At 44.9% G+C, this 19,494-nt stretch overlaps 1 protein-coding gene and 1 long non-coding RNA gene across 4 annotated transcripts in view; both read right to left on the bottom strand.

The window, feature by feature from the left end:
- Positions 1-8,968, bottom strand: part of UBE2W (ubiquitin conjugating enzyme E2 W) — a 64,280-nt gene extending 55,312 nt beyond the window's left edge. Inside the window, exon 1 of one of the 3 annotated variants that reach the window (XR_005885303.1) lies at positions 8,871-8,910. Coding sequence is in view for 2 of the 3 variants with exons in the window: in XM_040994300.1 (XP_040850234.1) it covers positions 8,871-8,885 (15 nt within the window). In the remaining variant the exon portion in view is untranslated. Of the gene's footprint in view, positions 1-8,870 lie in introns of all 3 variants that reach the window. The other 2 variants (XM_040994300.1, XM_040994291.1) reach the window with 2 other exon arrangements.
- Positions 1,020-1,833, bottom strand: LOC121165631. The gene is made up of 2 exons (XR_005885305.1): positions 1,529-1,833; positions 1,020-1,497 (listed from the first exon to the last, which is right to left on the bottom strand). It is a non-coding gene; the product is annotated as an uncharacterized LOC121165631 (long non-coding RNA).
- Positions 8,969-19,494: the final 10,526 nt, after the last annotated feature.

Below are 19,494 nucleotides of genomic sequence, written 5' to 3'. Positions count from 1 at the left end.
GTAGGGCCAAACTCAAACACAATTCAGATCCAACTCCCTGCTAGCGTGTCTGGGAAAGCAGCCAAAGATGAGCCTCTTTTTTTTTTTTTAAAGATCTATTTTATTTTTATTGGAAAGGCGGATATACGGAGAGGAGAGACAGAGAGGAAGAACTTCCATCCGATGATTCACTCCCCAAGCGGCCGCAACGGCTGGAGCTGAGCCAATCCAAAGCCAGGAGCTTCTTCCAGGCCTCCCACATGCGGGTGCAGGGCCCCAAAGCTTTGGGTCGTCCTCGGCTGCCCTCCCAGGCCACAAGCAGGGAGCTGGATGGGAAGCAGGGCTGCCGGGATTAGAACCGGCGCCCACATGGGATCCCGGGTGTGTAAGGCGAGGACCTTAACCACTACACCATCGCGCCGGGCCCAACAAAGATGAGCCTCTTATGTGGGAGACTGCAATAGAATTCCTAGCTTCTGGCTTCAGCCCTTGTCAGGGCCAGCACTGTGGCCCACTAGGTTGTACAGCAGCTTGTGACTCCAGCATCCCATAAGGGTAGCAGCTGGAGTCCAGGTAACTCCCCTTCCTGTCCAGCTCCCTGGTGTATCCCACCTGAGAGGACAGAAGATGACCCAAGTGCAGAGGCCCTGCTACCTATGTGGGAGACCTGGCTCTAGTCTGGCCCAAGGAGCCGTCGTACGGGGAATGAAGCAGCAGGTGAAGATCGTTCTTTCTTCACTCTGTGACACTTTTAAATAAATAAATCAAACAAAAACAAAAACATCAACACCTTTACCTTCTGGTGTATATTCTCCATTCCCCTAGTTTCAAAAGCTCTGATAACCTAATGCAGATATTATTAATAATCTAGCTAACCTTCTCAGATATCATAACGCTGCCTTACTCCATAGGTTCCCTATAATGAGTGAGCCTCAGAATCTAAGATGACAGTCAATTTTCTACTTCTGATTATACTACCATCCTTCATGACATTCACCAATGGCTATGTAGCATCTAATTGTTAAGGCAATGTAACCACTGCTTTAATAGCAATGCCAGTAAGAACCCTAACACCACTTCTCTCACTAACCATGGCCAGTTAGGTAAAAAGCAATGCAGAGCTGTCAATAATCCAAGTTAATTATGTCTAAGTGCTCTGAACAATAAGCACCCATTCACTCTATCTCAACCTCCTTGTATCTAACCACTTAATGTGGCTTGGATCATTAATCCAACACCTAGCTTTGCAACAGAAACAAATTCATAGAAGTATAGATGTGTTGCTTAATGAAGAGGATACATCGTGAAAATCTCATCTTTAGGCAATTCTGTCACTGTTAACATCTTACAATGTATTTATGCACACTAGGACAACTACACCAACCTCAACAGGCAATATACTACAGGAGTACTTTGCATTGTGAACCATGCCTGAAATGCCATGATGTATGTAGTACATGACAGTAATTCAAATATTTTTTTTGATTATGCCTCTGTTTTAGAGCTGACAAACATAAGCTTACACAATGTGTTTCTAAGATCTTAAGACATAGAGGCTGCCCACATGTAAAATGAATACAGTGGAAAAGTATACCAGGTATACTTCAAAACTTCTAACTTAAGTGTAAATTAAACAGCCAAATTATAAAATTGGAAAAAAAACCTAGGAGGTCAAAATAGTTAAGTGCTTCACAATAAGAAATAGTCACAGCAAGGGGAAAAATTTAAATAAAGAAACCCAATACAGAAAATAAAACAAAGTGAGCAAAGGAGAAGTCAGAGTAGTGTTGTAGCAGCTTAAGTCTCCACCTGCGGCACTGGCATCCCACAGGGGCACATGTTTAAGTCCTGACTGCTCTACTTCTGACCCAGGTCCCTTCTAATGTGCCTAAGAAAGCAGTGAAAGATGGCCCAAGTCTCTGGGGCCTAAGGAAGTTCCAGGCTCCTGGCTTCAGACTAGCCCAGCTATAGCCACTGCAGCTATTTGGGCAGCAAACCAATATATGGAATATTTCTTTCTCCTCTCTCTGTAAATCTGCCTTTCAAATAAATAAACCTTTAAAAAGATTTAGCCGAGGAGCAGGTATTTGGTGAAGCAGTTAAGACATCTGCATCTCCTATACAAGTGCCTGGGTTCAAGCTGTGGCTTTGCTGCCAATTCTAGCCTCCCTTACTATGTGTGCCCTGGGAGGCAGCGGGTGGGAGCTCGACTCTTCGGGTCCCTACCACTCAACTGAGAGACCAGGACTAAGTTCTATGCTCCTTGCTTTGGCCTGGCTCAGCGCCAGCTACAGGCATCTGGGTGGTGAACCAGTTTTATCAAAGATCTGTTTCTCCCAATCTCACAAAAATAAGAGAAAATGATTTAGCTAAAAACAAAACAGTGAATTTGCTGCACTATAAAGAAATATTTTAAGTCACATAAAAATTCATTTTAATAAGATAATTCATTTGCAATTTGGAGATTAAGTTGGGCCAAATAATCCAGTCTAATGTTCAAACTAAAATTGCTACAAACTACTTTCCATTTAATATTTTAAGATGCTTGAAATTATCAAAATTAAATATGGATCTATTTCTTTACTCTAATTCCTGCCAAATTTTCAGTATCATCATGAGTGTACCATGCTCTTAAAAAATGGTTTCTTAAAGGATAATCTAACTAATCTTACTTGGTGATTCATGCCTATTCTAGGAATAAACAGTAGGAAGAAATAAAAAAAAGATAAAAACAAGGGAAAGAATGTCTCAAAGGACTAATGTAAGTGTGAAAATCACTATCGTGACCACATAACAGAGAATTCTCACAACATCTATGTGTGACAGAATGATCTGACATCTAAGGTGTTTGATACGGCCAGGTACTTAGAGCCTCCAGTGACTGAGGCCACTCTAGTGCACTACTCAAAGCTTAGGTTTATGTGTGACAAAAGACTGAGAAGCACTGAAAGAACACAGCAATTAAAGCAGTTACAACTTCAACTTAAAATACATCCTTGAGGTCAGAATTTGGCATGATGGATAAGACACCCCTTCCGCAGCTGTAAGCAACTGCCTAAGTTACCTTGTATGCAGGCAAGTGCTACACCACTGGGAGAAAAGCAGCCAGGTATTTTGGGACTAGTTAATGCCAAACCTGTGTTAACCAAATCAGTGTGCCAGCATACTTGCCTGTTCTTTTTAATTTTTTAAGATATTGTGGAGAAGGCAGGGAACCCTGTGCCAGAACATGCTACCCTGGCAGCAGACTGCCCAGGGAAGGAGGTCTTGTGGTGTATTGGAGTGGGAGCAGCTGGGGGCATGCTGGACAGAGGAGGGATGACTTCTGGGAGCTTCCATGGACCAAGCCACTGCACCCACAGGTAGGAAAGGGAACTGAGACAGGGTGCTTTAGAAGAGTGAAACTGGAGGGCACATCTGAGTCAGGCACAGGTACTCACCCATGTGGGAGACATGGGCCGAGCCAACCACTCACTGGCATACACAAAAACTTGGGCTGGGGAGCATGCTTGGTTGGGCTAGGCCACAGTACCTGCCCACAAATGTTGGGGCAGGGAGTAGACCACATGAGGCTGGGCTGCGGCACAAACAGTAACACAAGAAAACCGGATCTGGAGGCAGATTCTGTAGGCTTGTTGGCATGCTTCTGTGGGACTCCTGCACTTGCCAGCTTGTACAGAGCTGGGGGTGGTAAAAGGTCAAGCTGGACCACAGAACTCACCTGACACTCATGGGAGCCAGGGCTTGGAGGAGGCCAAGCTGGGGCAGGCTGTAGCACCCATCAGCACATGTAAAGGCCAGGACTGAGGGCAAACTATGCCAAGCAGGGCCACAGCACCTGCTGGCATGGATGAAATGCAGGGCTGGGAGAGGGTCTGGTAGGAGAAACTTGGGTAATTCCCCTGCTAGGCAGCAGCTCCCACTGGGGAGTACTCAAGCTGGGGCTGGAGGTGGGGAGAGGAAGGCCAAGCCAGGTCAGGCCAGACCAGGCAAGGATATAGCACTTGTAGGCGTTGTGCGAGTTGGATCTGGGACTGGTTAGGCGGGGACAGACCAGGCTACAGCACTCGTTGGCACACATGAGAGCTAGGACAGGTGTGGCTCATGCTCAACTGGGATAGCATGCAGCACCAATCAGCAAAGGTGAGGCTCGGGGCAGCCATGCCACTCTGGGTCAAAGTACCTGCTGGCAAACACAACAACAGGATTCAGAGTGAGCCCGGTAGATAAGCCTGGCAGTTGAGCCTAGTAGGGGAACCTCAGGCACTCCCTTGCTGGGCCACAACTTCACTGGTGATCAGGAGAGCCAGGATTGGGATCAGGCTGGTCCAGGAAAGGCTGCAGCACCCATTAGCCGGAATCTGGGAGCAGGCCAGGCTGGGCTAGCCTGCCACAACCACTGGTACATGAGAGTCAGAATGAGTGTGAGCCAACCAGGCTAGGCTATAGCATAAGCTGGCAAGTGCTAGGAATGGGTGCAAATCATGTCAGGCTGCACTGCAGTACCCCTTGGCAGGCACAAGATCTGGAGCTGGGAGTGGACCAGGTAGGGGAACAGTGGGCACTCTCCTGCTGGGTTGCAGCTCCCACTGGTGAGCATGAGAACCAGAGCAGGGGGCAGGCCAGGCTGGTCATGGCAGCAGCAACCATTAGCATACATGTGGGCTGGGGGCAGGTAGGTCTGAACTAAGCTGCAGCACCCATGGGTGTGTACAAGAACCAGATGGGGTGCAGGACAGATTGGCTAGGCTGCAGCACATTAGTACACGCAAAAACCGGGGCTGGGAGCAAGCCTGGTGGGGGTTATCAGCAATTGCTCTAACTAAGCCACTGCACCCACTGGGGTGTGTGAAGACTGGGCCTGTGGTGGATTGGGCTCAGCTAGGCTGCAGCACCAATCAGTTTGCGTGAGAGATAAGGCTGTGAGCAGAACTGATCAGGCAGTCACATACACCAGCATGCAATGGCTGACAAACTGAACCTATCCCTGAACTAGCTGGTGCAGACAAGAGTCAAGCCTGAGGTCACCCCATACAAGATTTCTTAGGAGACTCTGACCACAAGGAAAATCAAAGCTATGTGGTCCAACTCTGGAGCGCATGTATTGGGATTGAGCCTCATCAGTTGCTGATGCCTGTGCAGTGAACAGCATGCCCAGATACACACAGGGGACATGACAGCCAGCTCATCTAGGCCAGTGCCTTATCAGAGCATGAAAAGCAGAAGAGGCTGTACCACTCTCCTGGCCAAGCTGTGCATCAAGTGCCTTGGTCTATGGATGCACATTGAGGTGGACTTGGTCAGCCAAGAGATTTTGGATTCTCTCAACCTTGATGCAATGAACCCGAGGATGTCTCAGAACCACCAAAATCATCCAAGTAACACCCTCGGAACATTCTTCCCCTACATCGGGGTCTCTAAGACATCATTAAATGACCATTACCCATCCCCAGGTGCTGATGTAGTTTAACAGCAAAATGCAGCCCCACTCCTCTTCCAACCAGCAGACCAGGAGAATCCCACCCATCTTCCTCCATATCTTGAACTTCCCCACCCTAATGAGAGGCTCACATGAGTGTGGTTCCTTCTCAACTCTGTAAGCAATATTAAAACTTAAAAAAAAAGTGACACCCCTTGACGGGAACAGCATTGTGGCACAGCAAGTTCACCCAGCAGTTCAACTGATGCCCAGAGTCCCAGCTGCCACTCCAGAAAGACATCAAATGATGACTCAAGGATTTGGGTCCCTCTGTCTACAAGAGAGTTGCTGGCTCCTGGTTTCCTGTGGGACCAGCTCTGGCTGTTGAGGGTATTTGAGGGAATGGAATGGCAGATGGAAGATCTCTGTCTCTTTTGAATAAAACTAGAGAAAAAAAATACATACTCTTTCATACGAGCTTCAAAGGCTTCTTTCATTTTACTACACAGCCTAAAGACTATTTCTCTTTTATCAAATGATCAACTGTTACATTTGATGACATGGCCTACTTTTAAAAATGTAGCTCCTCTTGAGACTTGCAGCTACCTTTTCTTCAGAACCTTACACTAGTATAAGATTAAAAGGAAAAAAAATCCCATGGAAGTCGTACTACTACACACTTTTTCCTAACTACTATTACTGAAATTCCCAAACAGCAACTTCCTAACATCCTTTTGTACCTTTTTTCTATTGCACCACCATCTTCTAATAGAACACATGATTAACTTCAACTTTGTTTTTGGGGCTAGTGCTGGGGCACAATGGGATAATGCCAGCATTCCACATAAAAGGTTCAAGCTCCAGCTGGTTTCTTCTGGACCTGCTTTCCGCTAACACACCTGGACAGGCAACAGAACATGGCCCAAATGCTAATCTCCTCACCACTGTTGTAGCAGATCTGGACAGAGTTCCTGGCTCCTGGCTTCAGCCTTGCCCAGACCCAGCAGTTGCAGGTAACTTGGGAAGTGAGCAAGTGGATAGAAGCTATCTCTGACTCTCCCTTCCTCTGATGCTCTGCTTTTGCAACTAATTAATCAATGCTTTAAAAATTTTAATACTAGTTCCTCCACACAGGCTACTAAATCTGCAAGGGCAGAAATCTATCCCCAGCACCTAAATAAATCAATGCCTGTGCCACAGAGGGCCCTCAAACAATACTTACTGAGTGAACAAAGTCAGTTGTGCAATCTAGTTGTTCCTTAGAGCTAAACTATGCTATTAAATAGGATCAGGAAACAAATTCTTTACACAGAATAACTACACAAAAAATAGTATGGCTTGAAAGAGTATTTATCACATTAAAATACTTTTAAAGATACTATCAGTAAATCTCATATTTTTAAACACACATAAAGTTAAAATTTCATTTCAATTAAAGCAAGAAGAACATTTTCAATTCCTCCAAGCACAAAGGAATCAAGGAAGGTGATATGATGTATCATGCAAGACAAGGGAAAACACACCACAGTACTGACAAGTACTTTTCCCACTGCATAAGTCACCATGTCAAATTCAAGATTATCACCGTCTCTCTTGAAAACCAATCCAAATACTTCAAGTCTAAATGTAGTTCATGTACACTCTCCTTTTTTGTCAAATATAATCACTAGTGTGTTGAGTTCCAGTCTTAACATATTAACACAATTAATAATCCTGAACTGGTCACAGCAATATTCCATCTGCTCCTTAATATAATCAAGTATACATAAGTAATAGTTGCTATAGCATAATCTTACATCACTCATATAACATATCTGCTATTCCACTAGTGGCCCACAGTTCCTTTTCTGGCCTCTAGTGAGGAAACTTCTCTAGTGCCTCTAGGGAGGCTGGCATACAGTATAGCGTTTCCTCAAATTGTTGAGCACCCCCCATCTCTCTCTCTCCCCTCCCCCTTTCTCTCACCCTCTCTCACACACACACACACACACACACACACACACACACACGATCTCAAGACATCTCTAATCAGACAGAATATATTCTACCTCTGTTTCACAGAGAAGTGCAGAGAGAGAGCAGAACCAGGGGAGCACAGGTTGGAAGGAGAGCATAAAGACACAGAAGGACAATGTGAGGCACGCACGCATGCACACACACACAAATTGCTCAAAAGAGGAAGATGATGAAAACCTAAGGCAGAAAACCACATCAAGCACAGAAAACAGGAAAACAACGGAGAAGACAGAAACAGGCTTATTCTTCTAGAGACAAAAGCAAACAAACAAAAAGCAAAAAAAAAAAAAACCTTCCTAAGAAAAACGTGGTCTTTTTCTTAGGGGAATGTAATTAAAAGTCTAAAAAGACTTCAGCTGATATTCCCGAAGAAAGTTCTGCTTTCGCTTCCTACAGGTTTGGATATTGCTAACCGTATCTGTGAACTTAATGCGGGCTATAGATTATGCAGACAATCGCTACGAAACTACTATTGTGGTTGCCATCTTTGCCTGGTGAAAAAAAAAAACTACATTTGGAAAAAGGAGTGCATTAAGTTGCGGAGCCAGAAAACCACGCATTGCCAAGTCAGGTGGATAGACCGCGGGTTAACAAACACCTCCGACCAAATTAGGGTTTCACCAAAGGACTGGGAAAGAAGGGCAAAGAGCTGTAGCTTCCCTGCGACCGCAAGGGTGGGGCGACGTAAGAAGGGGAAAAAAAAAAAAAAAAGAGGGCGAGGTATCCCGAGAGGTGTCGGGGAACCGGGGTCTCGACCCTCCGGAGACTGCATCTTAGGCGGCAAAGGATGCTGGCTGGCGTCCGAGGAAGGGGCCTGCTGCAGGAATGCTCGTGGGACTGCCGCGGCCGGCCGCAAGGACAAGGTACCCACGGGGCAAAGGAACAAGAGTCCAAGGGAAGAGAGCGAAGGGGCGAAGCAGTCCCGCAGGCCGGGCGTGGGAGGCCCCAGCAGAGGCCGCCGAGCCCCGTCCGCGGCCGACGCCGACTCGGATCCCCGACACTCCAGCCCCTCTCAGGGCCGTCCCGGCCCCGGCGACTCCGGAGGGCGCAGCTGTTTCCGCCGCGCCGGGGACCCTCGGCCGGCCGGCCAGGCCGTGTGTGCGTGCGGACGGGGCCACTCCGAGACCACCGCCGCCGAGCCCACCCCAAACGTCGCCCTTTCTTCCCTTCAGCCTGCGTTATCCCCCGCCCCTCAACTTCCCGGCCGGCTGGTGTCCGCTTCGACCGATCGAAGAACCACCTCCCCCCCACACATACACACACTTAACCACCACCCGCCCTTCCTCTCGCCGCCTCTCACCCCACCCCATGCCCTCAAGATGGGGGGAGACCGGCCAAGGGGGACGGCTCCCTCGCCCGCCCGGGTATCCCCAAGACGCGGACGCCAACCCTCCCCGAACGCTCGCACCCCCTCGGCGGCTCCCTGGCCCGCCCAGATGCAGCAAACTCCTCTCACCTGCATTGACGCCATGATGGAACCATGCCCCCCACCCCCCAAAGGCCAGCGAGGCCGGAGACGCAGGGGGCGGAGCCGCCGTGCTCGCGTCACGCCGCGGGGGCCCTCCAGCCCGGCCTCGGGGGCGGGGCCTGCGATGGGAAGGGGATGGCGTCAGGGGATTGGCTGGCGCGCCGGGAGCCTGAGGGAGGAGTGGGGGCGCGGCAAATGGCGCTGGGGGGGCACCCTGCCGGCCGCTAGCCGCCGCGTCGTGCCCGCCCCCGCCCGCTCTCCTCCTCGTTTCCAGGGTGAGTCGTCGCTCAGGTGTAGACCCGACCACGATTGTTGATTTTCCTACCTGAGTCCGTGTGGGGTTTTGCTCCTGTTTTATCTTCCAATCACAGGTATACGGTTTACAGGTTTTGCTTTTTTTTTTTTTTTTGTCCTTTCGGATGTCTTTTCCGCATCAAACCCACTTTCACACCCTTGGGGCCAGGTAAAACTTCCCCCTTTGACTGCTCTGCGGTCTTTGGGACCGGGAAGGCTTCTCACATTACTAATTTGGAAAAGAGAAACTCGAGTTTCCTCCTACCGTGGGATGAGATTTGGCAAGGACATTACGATTTATAGAACCGAAACTCGCCTGTCAGGGACGGAGGAATATCAAAGTTTTCTTTTGTGTACTGTTTCCCCTTTACACCAGCTCCTCGGGTTGAAACTTAAGTCAGGTGCTACCACTCATTATTACGGTTATTATCGCAGTCTGCTTTGGACTAGAGATTTGACCTTAGGCATGAGGGGTTTTTTTGTTTTGTTTTGTTTTTGTTTAAAAAAAAAAAACTTACGGTGTCACCTTGCTACTAAACACGTAAGCCTTCTGTAGTCATGTCTAGACTACTCTTCAGCCCATTTCGTGGTCGGTAGTTTTGTGATTTTGCCACTTAGGGATGAATTTGGGTGGGGAGAGCTGAGCATACAGAATTTATTCTAGGAGTGCACCAGTTCTGCCAACACTGATCAGAAGCTGTGTTTTCAAAAGCTATTCCGGTTCTGAAGATGTCATTGTTTTGTAAGAGGAAAATGGAAGCCAAAAGCTTGCACCTTGTGATGGAATATAGATTAAGGTGGCTGACACGTTGCATAGGTTTTTTCCTTACTGGAATGAAAGTTCAAAATCTGTAGTTTTGTTGACTTGCCTTTCTTTTTAGAGCTTTCTCTAAAATGTAACAGCACTGTAGGATATCATTCTTCACACTCTTAAGAGAGCTCATTCTGTTCTCTGGAACTTCCATTATGTGAAATGTGCTCAAAATGGAAAAAGAGCTTTACAATCTTTTGCCAGTTATTCTGTGGCATGATATGAAACATATTGCTCCTTGTCCCTTCAAGAAGAATTTATATTGGTGCGTACTTCTCTCTCCCAGATTTCCACCCCAATGCCAAAATGGGTCAGAAATGACCTTCCATTTTTGTACAAAATGACTGTGCCCTTGAGGAATGTTTGCATGCTCTTAGCAACCAGGAATCAGCTAGAAGCATATCAGGTGTTAGCCTAGTTGTGGTGTTAATATTACAACAGTAAGCAAAGCCCACACATCCCCATGAACAAAGAAAGTGTATAGAAAAATCTAAAGACCTTTATCTCTGTGATCTCAAAAGATTGTTCTAGAATGTTAACCTTTATCATCTAAGTGTTACTTTGCCTCAAAGTGGTTGCCTCCTAAAGTGTAAGTGACATTAGCTGACCCAATAAACAAAACATTATGGTGTCATCAGCACGCATGCCAGGCCAGATACTAATAAGGAAGCAAAGCAGTCAGAGGATTTCTGACGCGCCTCAGAGTGGAACCAACTGCTAGTCTCTTGGGTTCATATGTGTGCAAGAAGTCAGTACCAATCATATCCTTCCTAGGAAATAAATATGTAATTGTATATATTCTTCATTGTTTCTTAAATATATAATAGGAAAACCCTGGCATTCTCAGGCACTAGCATCATGACTTTCATGTTCTCTGAGAGTGTATGATTATCTCCAGTGAGAATGAAATGTTTACATCTCACACATGGTGATAATAGAATATCTGAATACCTGGCTCATATCATTGTTTTAAACAATAGGACTTACTGCCAAACAGGCAAAAGAAAATTTCTGACAATTCCAAAAGTTGGAGATAGAGTCCTTATAAATGCTACAGGAGTGAATCTGACGCAATCACCTTGGAAAACTGCTCAGCGACAATGAAATTAAAGTTTTTCCATATTTTCACAAAATCTTTTCTAATAGCATCATTCATGGTAAATGATACCTAAAAGACGAATACTGCATTAACCTTGTTTGAATCTTGACTCAAACTAACAGTGCAAAAAATATATTTTTGAGGCAACTGGAGGAAGTTAAGCATAGGATGGATGTTAGATGGCACTGAGAAATTCTTGTTGGATTGTATAGGGATACTCATTTGCCCACAACCATCAGATATGACCAGCAGGTGGCACAGAGGCAATTTTCCCACCTCTCACTAACTACCCACTCCCCAAAAGGAAGAACAATCAGTATATAATAAGCTGCATATGTGGCTAAGGTCAACCCTTCCAAGGTTAAGGGAGAGCCTGGGACATAGAGACCAAAATTAGCAACTGGACTTGGTGGTGGTAAAGGAGAGAAAATATAGGAAGTCAAAAAATCTAGAAACATGGAAGGACCCGCGCAGACGACTGTTGCAGCACTGACAGTGAGATGTGACCGATGAATGCTTTTATTATGGTGATTCACTGGACTGGAGCGTCAGGGGAAGTCTTGGGGAGTCGCTTGTTGGAGCATACAAAGGCCAAATTGAAATGAGAGACCATGACGTCCATTTGGGGGCTAAACAAGTAGATGGAAGATCTTTTTCTCCCTCTGTAATTCTGCCTTTTGAATAAGTAAAATAAATCTTTAAAAAAAAAACATGTAAGGAGCAAAATGGATTTACTGGGAAATTTTAGACACAAAAACCCAACGAATGTGAAAGCCTGTCTTTTTCTCCCGGTGTCTGTGGTGACCACGAAGCAGCTCCTGTCCTGAGTAGGAACTCAGCCAGCGCTTGAACTCAGGTGCTCCTAGGTAGAGTGCAGGTGTCACACACAGCACCTTACCACCTTACCTGCTGTGCCAAATGCCTTCTCCCCCACAGACTAACATTGGTAACATGGATGGAGGCCATGTTCACCTCCCTCAAATCAGGTGTACTGAGATATCCCATAAGGAAGAAGCATCATTCCTGAGACAGAGGGGAGATAAGAAAAAAAGACAGCGGAATAACAAACTGTGGTTGTCCACTGCTAGAAGGGAATGCTGGGCTGACATTTTGATATCCCAGATTTTTTTTTAAGATTTATTTTTGGGCCCAGCACTGTGGCCTAGTGGCTAAAGGTCCTTGCCCTGAATGCACTGGGATCCCATGTGGGCACCAGTTCCAGTCCCAGTAGCTCCACTTCCCATCCAGCTCCCTGCTTGTGTCCTGGGAAGGCAGTTGAGGATGGTTCAAAGCCTTGAGACCCTGCACCCACGTAAGAGATGCAGAAGAGACTCCTGACTCCTGACTCCTGGCTTTGGATTGGCTCAGGTCCAGCCATTACAGTCACTTGGGGAGTGAATCATTGGATGGAGGATCTTCCTCTCTGTTTCTCCTCCTCTCTGTATAGCAGACTTTGCAATAAAAATAAGATAAATCTTAAAAAAAAAAAAAAAGATTTATTTTTATTGGAAAGGAATATTTACAGAGAGAAAAAAATTTTCTGTCCAGGGCCAGGCACGGTAACCTAGCGGCTGAAGTCTTCACCTTGCGAGCACCAGGATCCCATATGAGCACTGATTCATGTCCCAGCAGTCCTGCTTCTCATCAAGCTCCTTGCTTATGCCCTGAGAAATCAGTCAAGGGTGGCCCAAAACCTTGGGACCTTGTGCCTGCATGGGTAACCCAGAAGCTCCTGGCTTCTGGCTACAGATCAGTACAGCTCCGGCCATTGCGGTTACTTGGGGAGTGAACCAGTGGGTGGAAGATCTTCCTCTCTGTCTCTCCTCCTCTCTGTATATCTGATTTTGCAATAATATATATGTCTCTCACATGAGCGCAGAGTTCCAAGGCTTTGGTCATCCTCCACTGTCACAAGTAGGGAGCTGGATGGGATGTGGGCAGCTGCGACACAAACTGGTACCCATATGGCATCCGAGTGGGGATTTAGCCACTAAGCCATCACACAAGGCCCTCAACATTCTAGGTTTTTAAGGCTTACACTGTGACAGAGGGAGAAAATTCTTTTTATAACATATGTATTTTTTATTAATTTCATTGCATTATGTGACACAGTTTCATAGGCTCTCACAGTTTCATAGTTTCCCCGTACCCTCCCCCCATGGTGGATTCCTCCACCTTGTTGCAGTATTACAGTTCAATTTCAGTCAAGATCCTTTCATTGCAAGCATATAACAAGCATAGAGTCCAGCATCTTATTGTCCAGATAAATTCAACGGTTTCTTGGAGAGACCATCTCTGGTCTGAAGGCACAGCTGGCAGAATATCATCCAGATCAATTTAAAGCCACAACATAACATTAACAACAATTTACAACATTATGAAATTAATTTACATGGTATTGAGTAACCAATATGTTAAAAGAAAAAAAAAGCAAGTTCTTAACCACATCCTGTGACTTCTTCATTGACATTTCAATTTTAGTTTATACACAGAACCGGCTGCTATACACAATAAAGTAGCTATAGGGTACTATTCAGCTGTCTCTTGTCTATTTTCATTTTAGTATTTAGCAGTTTATAGTGTTGAAGCATAATTTAGCTGAACTTGGCAGATTTTAGGATAGTCTAAACTGGGTTATAACTCTAACAAAGCATATGTCAACAGTTGAGGTGCAGAACAGTTTTAGGAGGGGTGTGCAGAGAAATCTTCAATACCCTAGTGAGGAATAATTAATCTTTGTGTCCTACCTAGTAAGGTATGTGTGAGTCTATGCTGACCATTTCCTGTCTGTTCTAAGCTTTCCTTATTGTTCTCTGCCTATCTATTCTACTGTGTGTGTGTGTGTGTGTGTGTGTGTGTGTGTTTGGGGTGAGGGGCTCTGGAGCGACCCTGATGGTCATTGCAAGAGACGGTGGGAATCCAAAGTCGGAACTAAGTAAGGACCAGAGAAAGCTGACAGAAGGAGAAAATTCAAGTGAGGTTTTAGATCATGATATCATTAGATGGCCTGGACATTTTAATGACCCATAAGGGACTAGAAAAATTCTAACACCTCATGAGAGTTCATCTGGTGCAGGGAAAGCTCATGGAACAGATTTGAGAAGTATGGTAAGCAACATACAATGTGGAAGTCCAGCCTGTTCAGTAAAATGATTGCATTGAAAAGAAAACTCCCTGGCACAATATTATGTTAAGTGAAATAAACCAGACATAGAAGGACAAGTACCATATGTTCTCTTTTATATATGGTCATAAAAAAAAAAAGACATAGTCTGTCGAATTTAAAATAGTGATTACTTGATGTTTGAAAGATGGGAGAGGAGGAAGAGCAGAAGGGATTTGGCTAATTGGTACCAGAACATAGTCTAGGAAGTGACAATTTCTAGATTTCTGCAGCCCAGTGGGGCCACTGTAGGTCACAGCAATGTATTATGTGGGGCCACTGTATTATGTGCTCTATGACGAACAGGAAGAGAGGAGCTGATAGAGTTCAAGCCAGAAATAAGATAGGGAAATGGAAATGCTAACTGCCCAATGTGATCACCCTACGTGGTATAGATCTGAGGAAATATTGTACTTTAGCTATAAAAAATACAAGGGTCACATGATAATTAAAACAATAATTCATTGTTAATTAAAAACAATAAAATATTCAAAAAATGATCATGGAGAGCATTGTGGTACGGAGAGTTAAGATGCTGTCTGTGATACTTACATCCCATATGAGAGTGCCAGTTCAATCCTAGCTATTTCACTTCTTTTTTTCTATTTTTATATTTTTATTTATTTAAACTATTTCACTTCTGATCCAACTTTCTGCTAAGGCATCCTTGGAAGTAGTGGATAACAGTCCAGTTTCTGGAAGTCCAGTCACTTCCTACCTGGGAGACCCCAATGGAGTTTTGCTGGAGTCCAGCTCCAGGCAAGTTCAGAACTCAAGAAGGGTGCGTGGAATAGGTGTAGAAAAGAAAAGAAATGGACCACTACAATTTCAGGACCATCATGTACCATGCAAGAAAGCTGTCCTCTTTATTTATACAGAAGCCTTCACAAACTCTGGCACTGACTTTTCACACCTGGTCAAGCGGGCATTCCTACAGATAGTTCCGCCAATTGTCTCACCTTGAGGAAGAATATCAGCTGTCTTAATCCTGTGGTCAGGAAGTTCTCAATAGACGGCACATATCAATCAGTAACACATTCCTATTACAATCCTCATTCCACAACTTAGTCTTGAATCAGTTAAGGGAGGAAATGCATCACAAAAAAGAGGGAACCTAAAGATCAAGGATGGTCAATGGGGGCAACAGAGACAGAGAGAGCATGAATTGTAAAAGGCCCTTTTGCCAAGATGTTATCAGCAACATCAACTTCCAAGCTCACATTGATAGTAAAAACCAACTCTACAGCAGCAAACAATGCCTGAATGGATTTTTTCGGGTGGTTGTAGAGACATCCTCTGGGCCCTGCCACGCAGCGGGAAATTCCTTGTGGCCTTGCCTGCAGGGGAACAGTTCTCTTCACATCTTTGTGTCTTCCACATCCACTGCAGAGACCCCAGCAGAGTTCCATGCTCCAAGCATTGGCCTGGCCCAACCCTAGCTTTTGTGGGACTTTAGGGAGTGAACTCGAAGGTGGATGATTCTTTCTTTCTCTCTTTTCTCTGTATCTCTCAGTCACTTTGTTTTTCAAGTAGATGAAAATAAACATTTTTAAAAAATATTCAAAAGGGTTTTTGCTGGGGTCCATGCAGTGGGTGTGGAGAAGTTGTGAAGAGAGCAGCTTCCTGTTTGGCAGGGTCCAGGGGAGCTTCCCACTGCATGGCAGGGCCGGGCGGATGTCTCTGCAACCACCTGAATGCAGTTCCACCTCCCTTTGCATGGACATTGGACCACCCCACTGAGAATTCTGTAATCTATTGAGGCATTGTTCTTTGCCCCTGTGAGATGTTTTTTACAACCAGTGTTGAGTTTGGGAGTTAATGTTGCTGGTAACGTCTGGGTGAAAGGGCCTTTAACAATGTACGCTGTCTCGGTTGCTCTTACGACCTTTGGCTGGAAGAGCTCAAGAATGTTTATTCTAACATCATAATACATACTTTCAAACTAACTTAAGGTTATTGAGTCCGTAGTTGTAGTGGAAATTTATGTTTATAGTTTTTCTGTTTCTGATCTTGATCTTTTCTCCTCTGTGACAGATTTTTCTCCTCTAACTAGTAAGATAAGTTGTAGAATGAGAATTGTAGTAGGAGTGTATTACTGATTAATATGGGTTGTCTGCTGAGAAATTCCTGGCTGCAACGTCAGAATGGATAATGTCCTGCCTTAAGGTGAAACAATTTGCAGAATTATCTTTGGAAGCTTGTCCATTGTAGAGTTGAAATCAAAATGGAGTAAACATGGCTCATTGCTAACTGCAATTCTTTTTGTCTTTATAACTCCTGCTTTACTTGCTTAGCTAACACACTGTGTGAGCTTGCAGGCCTAATGGCCAACTAGAGCCAATGGCCCCAATCCCAAAAATCAAGGCCCCAGCCTCATTAACCCATAGATAATCCAAGATTAGGGTGTGGTTGTCACAGGTAACACCAAGGTTGGAGCCCAGACCTGAGGAAAGCAGACAGGGACTGGTAAGCCGAGATAAGCAAGGAATGCGTAATCCTTCCTCATTCAACTTGCCAGCTGTTGTAAATTCTGCCCCCCTTGAAGCTGTGTCAAACTGCCCCTAAAAAATCTTTGCAATTGTACTGTTTGGGGCTGCACTCTGTGGTTGAGTGGATGCAACATCATGATGTAAAAAGTCTGTGCCAGAGTTTGTGACTGCGTCTATATAAATAAAATGAACAGCTTTCTTGCATTGTCCATTATGATCCTGAAATTGTAGTGGTCTGTTTCTTTTCTCTCTACACCTATTCTACGCACTCTTCTGGAGTTCTAAACTCGGCTGGAGCTGGCCTCCAGCAACTTCTTAAAAAAAAAAGAACGTAGCCAAGGTCAGGGGCCAGGGGAAAGAAGAGAGAAGAGAAAGGCTTAGGAACCAAAACCTAGTCTGTCCGAGGGAGGAACTATTTAATAATGTAAATTCAGCCAAGAAGGTAGTTGAAACAGAAAAAGAACCAGTAGTGGGGACCCTCATAGATCTTCCTCACATTACTTTTTGTTGAAGTCATATGTGAAGAAACATTAAGACATGTAACTGTGCAACTGACTGCCCCCCTACTGCAATATAGGAGAAAAAAAAATTGTAAACATTTGTCCCACTCGCCTTCCTCTATACCTTGACCCTTCCCCACCCTAATCAGTGGACCACATGGGCATATATCCTTCTCAACTATGTAAACAATATTAAAAATAAGATTAAGGGTGTATATATATGTGTGTGTGTGTGTAATTAAGAAGATAAGGTTGTACTAGAGGCTGCTGTAGAAGGAGGTTTTATTTTTGTTCTAGAAAGAGATTTGAGCACTTTCATTGGCTAAAAGTAGTCAATGAACAGGTTGAAGATCAAAGGGTAGGAGGGGCATCTGAAAATGCTGAGTTGGACGAGAGGAGGTGGTGTGGATGATGGGCATTTGATTGTGATGTGGAGGAAAGCTCCTGGTTAGATTTTACATCATAATCCCTTAGGGCTGGAGGATATACACTTCTGGGATATGACTTAGGTTTCATAAATAACAGAATAAATAGGGTCTATTTACCTAGAGTAAGAACTTTACTCTTTGGTAAGTTATTTAAAATAAAATGTTCCTTACATCACTTGAGCTTCAAGTTAACACATAGGATTTTATCAGTGGAAACTGAAAAATCACTGAGGTAGATCTTAACTTCCATCTTGTTGCTGGTTCCTTTAACCTAATTGGCTGCATCAAATGAAATGAAAAAGAACAGGGCCCAGAGAGGTGGCTCAATGGTTAAATCCCTGCCTTGTACACTCTGGTATCCCATTTGTGTGCTGGTTTGTGTCTCAGCTGCTCCACTTCCCATCCAGCTCTCTGCTTGTGGCCTGGGAAAGCAGTCCAGGATGGTTCAGAGCCTTGAGATGCTATATCCATCAGGAATACCCAGAAACTGCTAACTCCTAGCTCCAGATCAGCTCTGCTCCAGCCTTTGTGGCCACTTGGATACTTGGAGTAGACAAAATCATAAATTAGGTGATCCCCATCATGTGTTAAGACAGAAAGCAGGATGATGGTTATCAGGGACTGGGGAACGTGGAGAATGAGGAAGCTGTTTGATTCATATTCAGTTTTGTAAAATAAAAAGATCTCTGGAAGGGATGGTGTCATGGCATAATGAATGAAGCCATATGGGTGACAATTTGCATCCCGGCTGCTCCACTTCCCATCAAGATCTCTTGCTAATGCAACTGGGAAAGCAGCATTCACGTGGAAAACTCAGAAGATCCTGGCTCCTGGTTCTGGCTTGGCGCAGCCATAGTCTTTTTGCAGCAATTTATGGAGTGAACCAGAGGATGGAAGATTCTCTGTCTCCATCTCCCTCTCTCTCCTACATAGTTTCTCTCTCCCTATGCCTACCTCCCTCTCTCTTTTGGTAACTCTGACCTTCAAGTAAATAAACCTTTTTTAAAAATCTGAAGGTAGATGGTGATGATAGTTTCACAAAAGTATGAATTACTTAGTAGTCTGAACAATATAATTTCAATGAGCAAGATGGCAGAGTTTACATCATTTTATATATATATATATTTTATTACTTTTTAAAAAAAGATCTTACATTAAAGGCAGATTTACAGAGTGAAGGAGAGACAGAAAGATCTTCTATCATCTGATTCACTTCTCAAATGGCCTCAATGACTGGAACTGAACTAATCTGAAACCAGATGATTCCTCTGTGTCTGCCACGTGGGTACCTCTTCCAGGTTTCCCACACAGGTGCAGGGTCCCAAAGCTTTGAGCCATCTTTTACTGCTTTCTCAAGCCACAAACAAGGAGCTGGGTAGGAAGTTGAGCAGCCGGGACACAAACCAGCACCAGTATGAGATCTTGGATCTTATAAGGGGAGTATTAGCCAATTGAGCCATTGAGTTGGGCCCTAGATTTATTAATTTAATTGAAAGAGTTACAGAAAGGGAAGACAAAAAGTAAGATCTCTGCTGTCTGCTGGTTCACTCCAGGATGACTGCTACAACTTGGCTAGGCTAAATTTAGGAGCCCAAGCACTTGGATGATCCTCTGCTCTTTCCAGGCATGTTGGCAGGGAGCTAGATCTGAAGTGGAGCTTCCCAGACACAAATTGGTGCCCCTTTGGGATGCTGGCATGGCAGACACCTGGTTTTCCTGTTATGCCACAACACTTGCCCTGTTATGTATACTTTATTGCAATTTTTAAAAATAACTTTATTGGAAAGAGGTTTGTAGAGAGGAGTGACAGTGGCTAGAGATGAGCCAA

This window comes from Ochotona curzoniae, unplaced genomic scaffold, assembly GCF_017591425.1.
Source record: "Ochotona curzoniae isolate NIBS_2020 unplaced genomic scaffold, NIBS_Ocur_1.0 contig_1071, whole genome shotgun sequence".
NCBI lineage: Eukaryota > Metazoa > Chordata > Mammalia > Lagomorpha > Ochotonidae > Ochotona > Ochotona curzoniae.
This window is presented reverse-complemented; position numbering and strand designations above follow the sequence as displayed.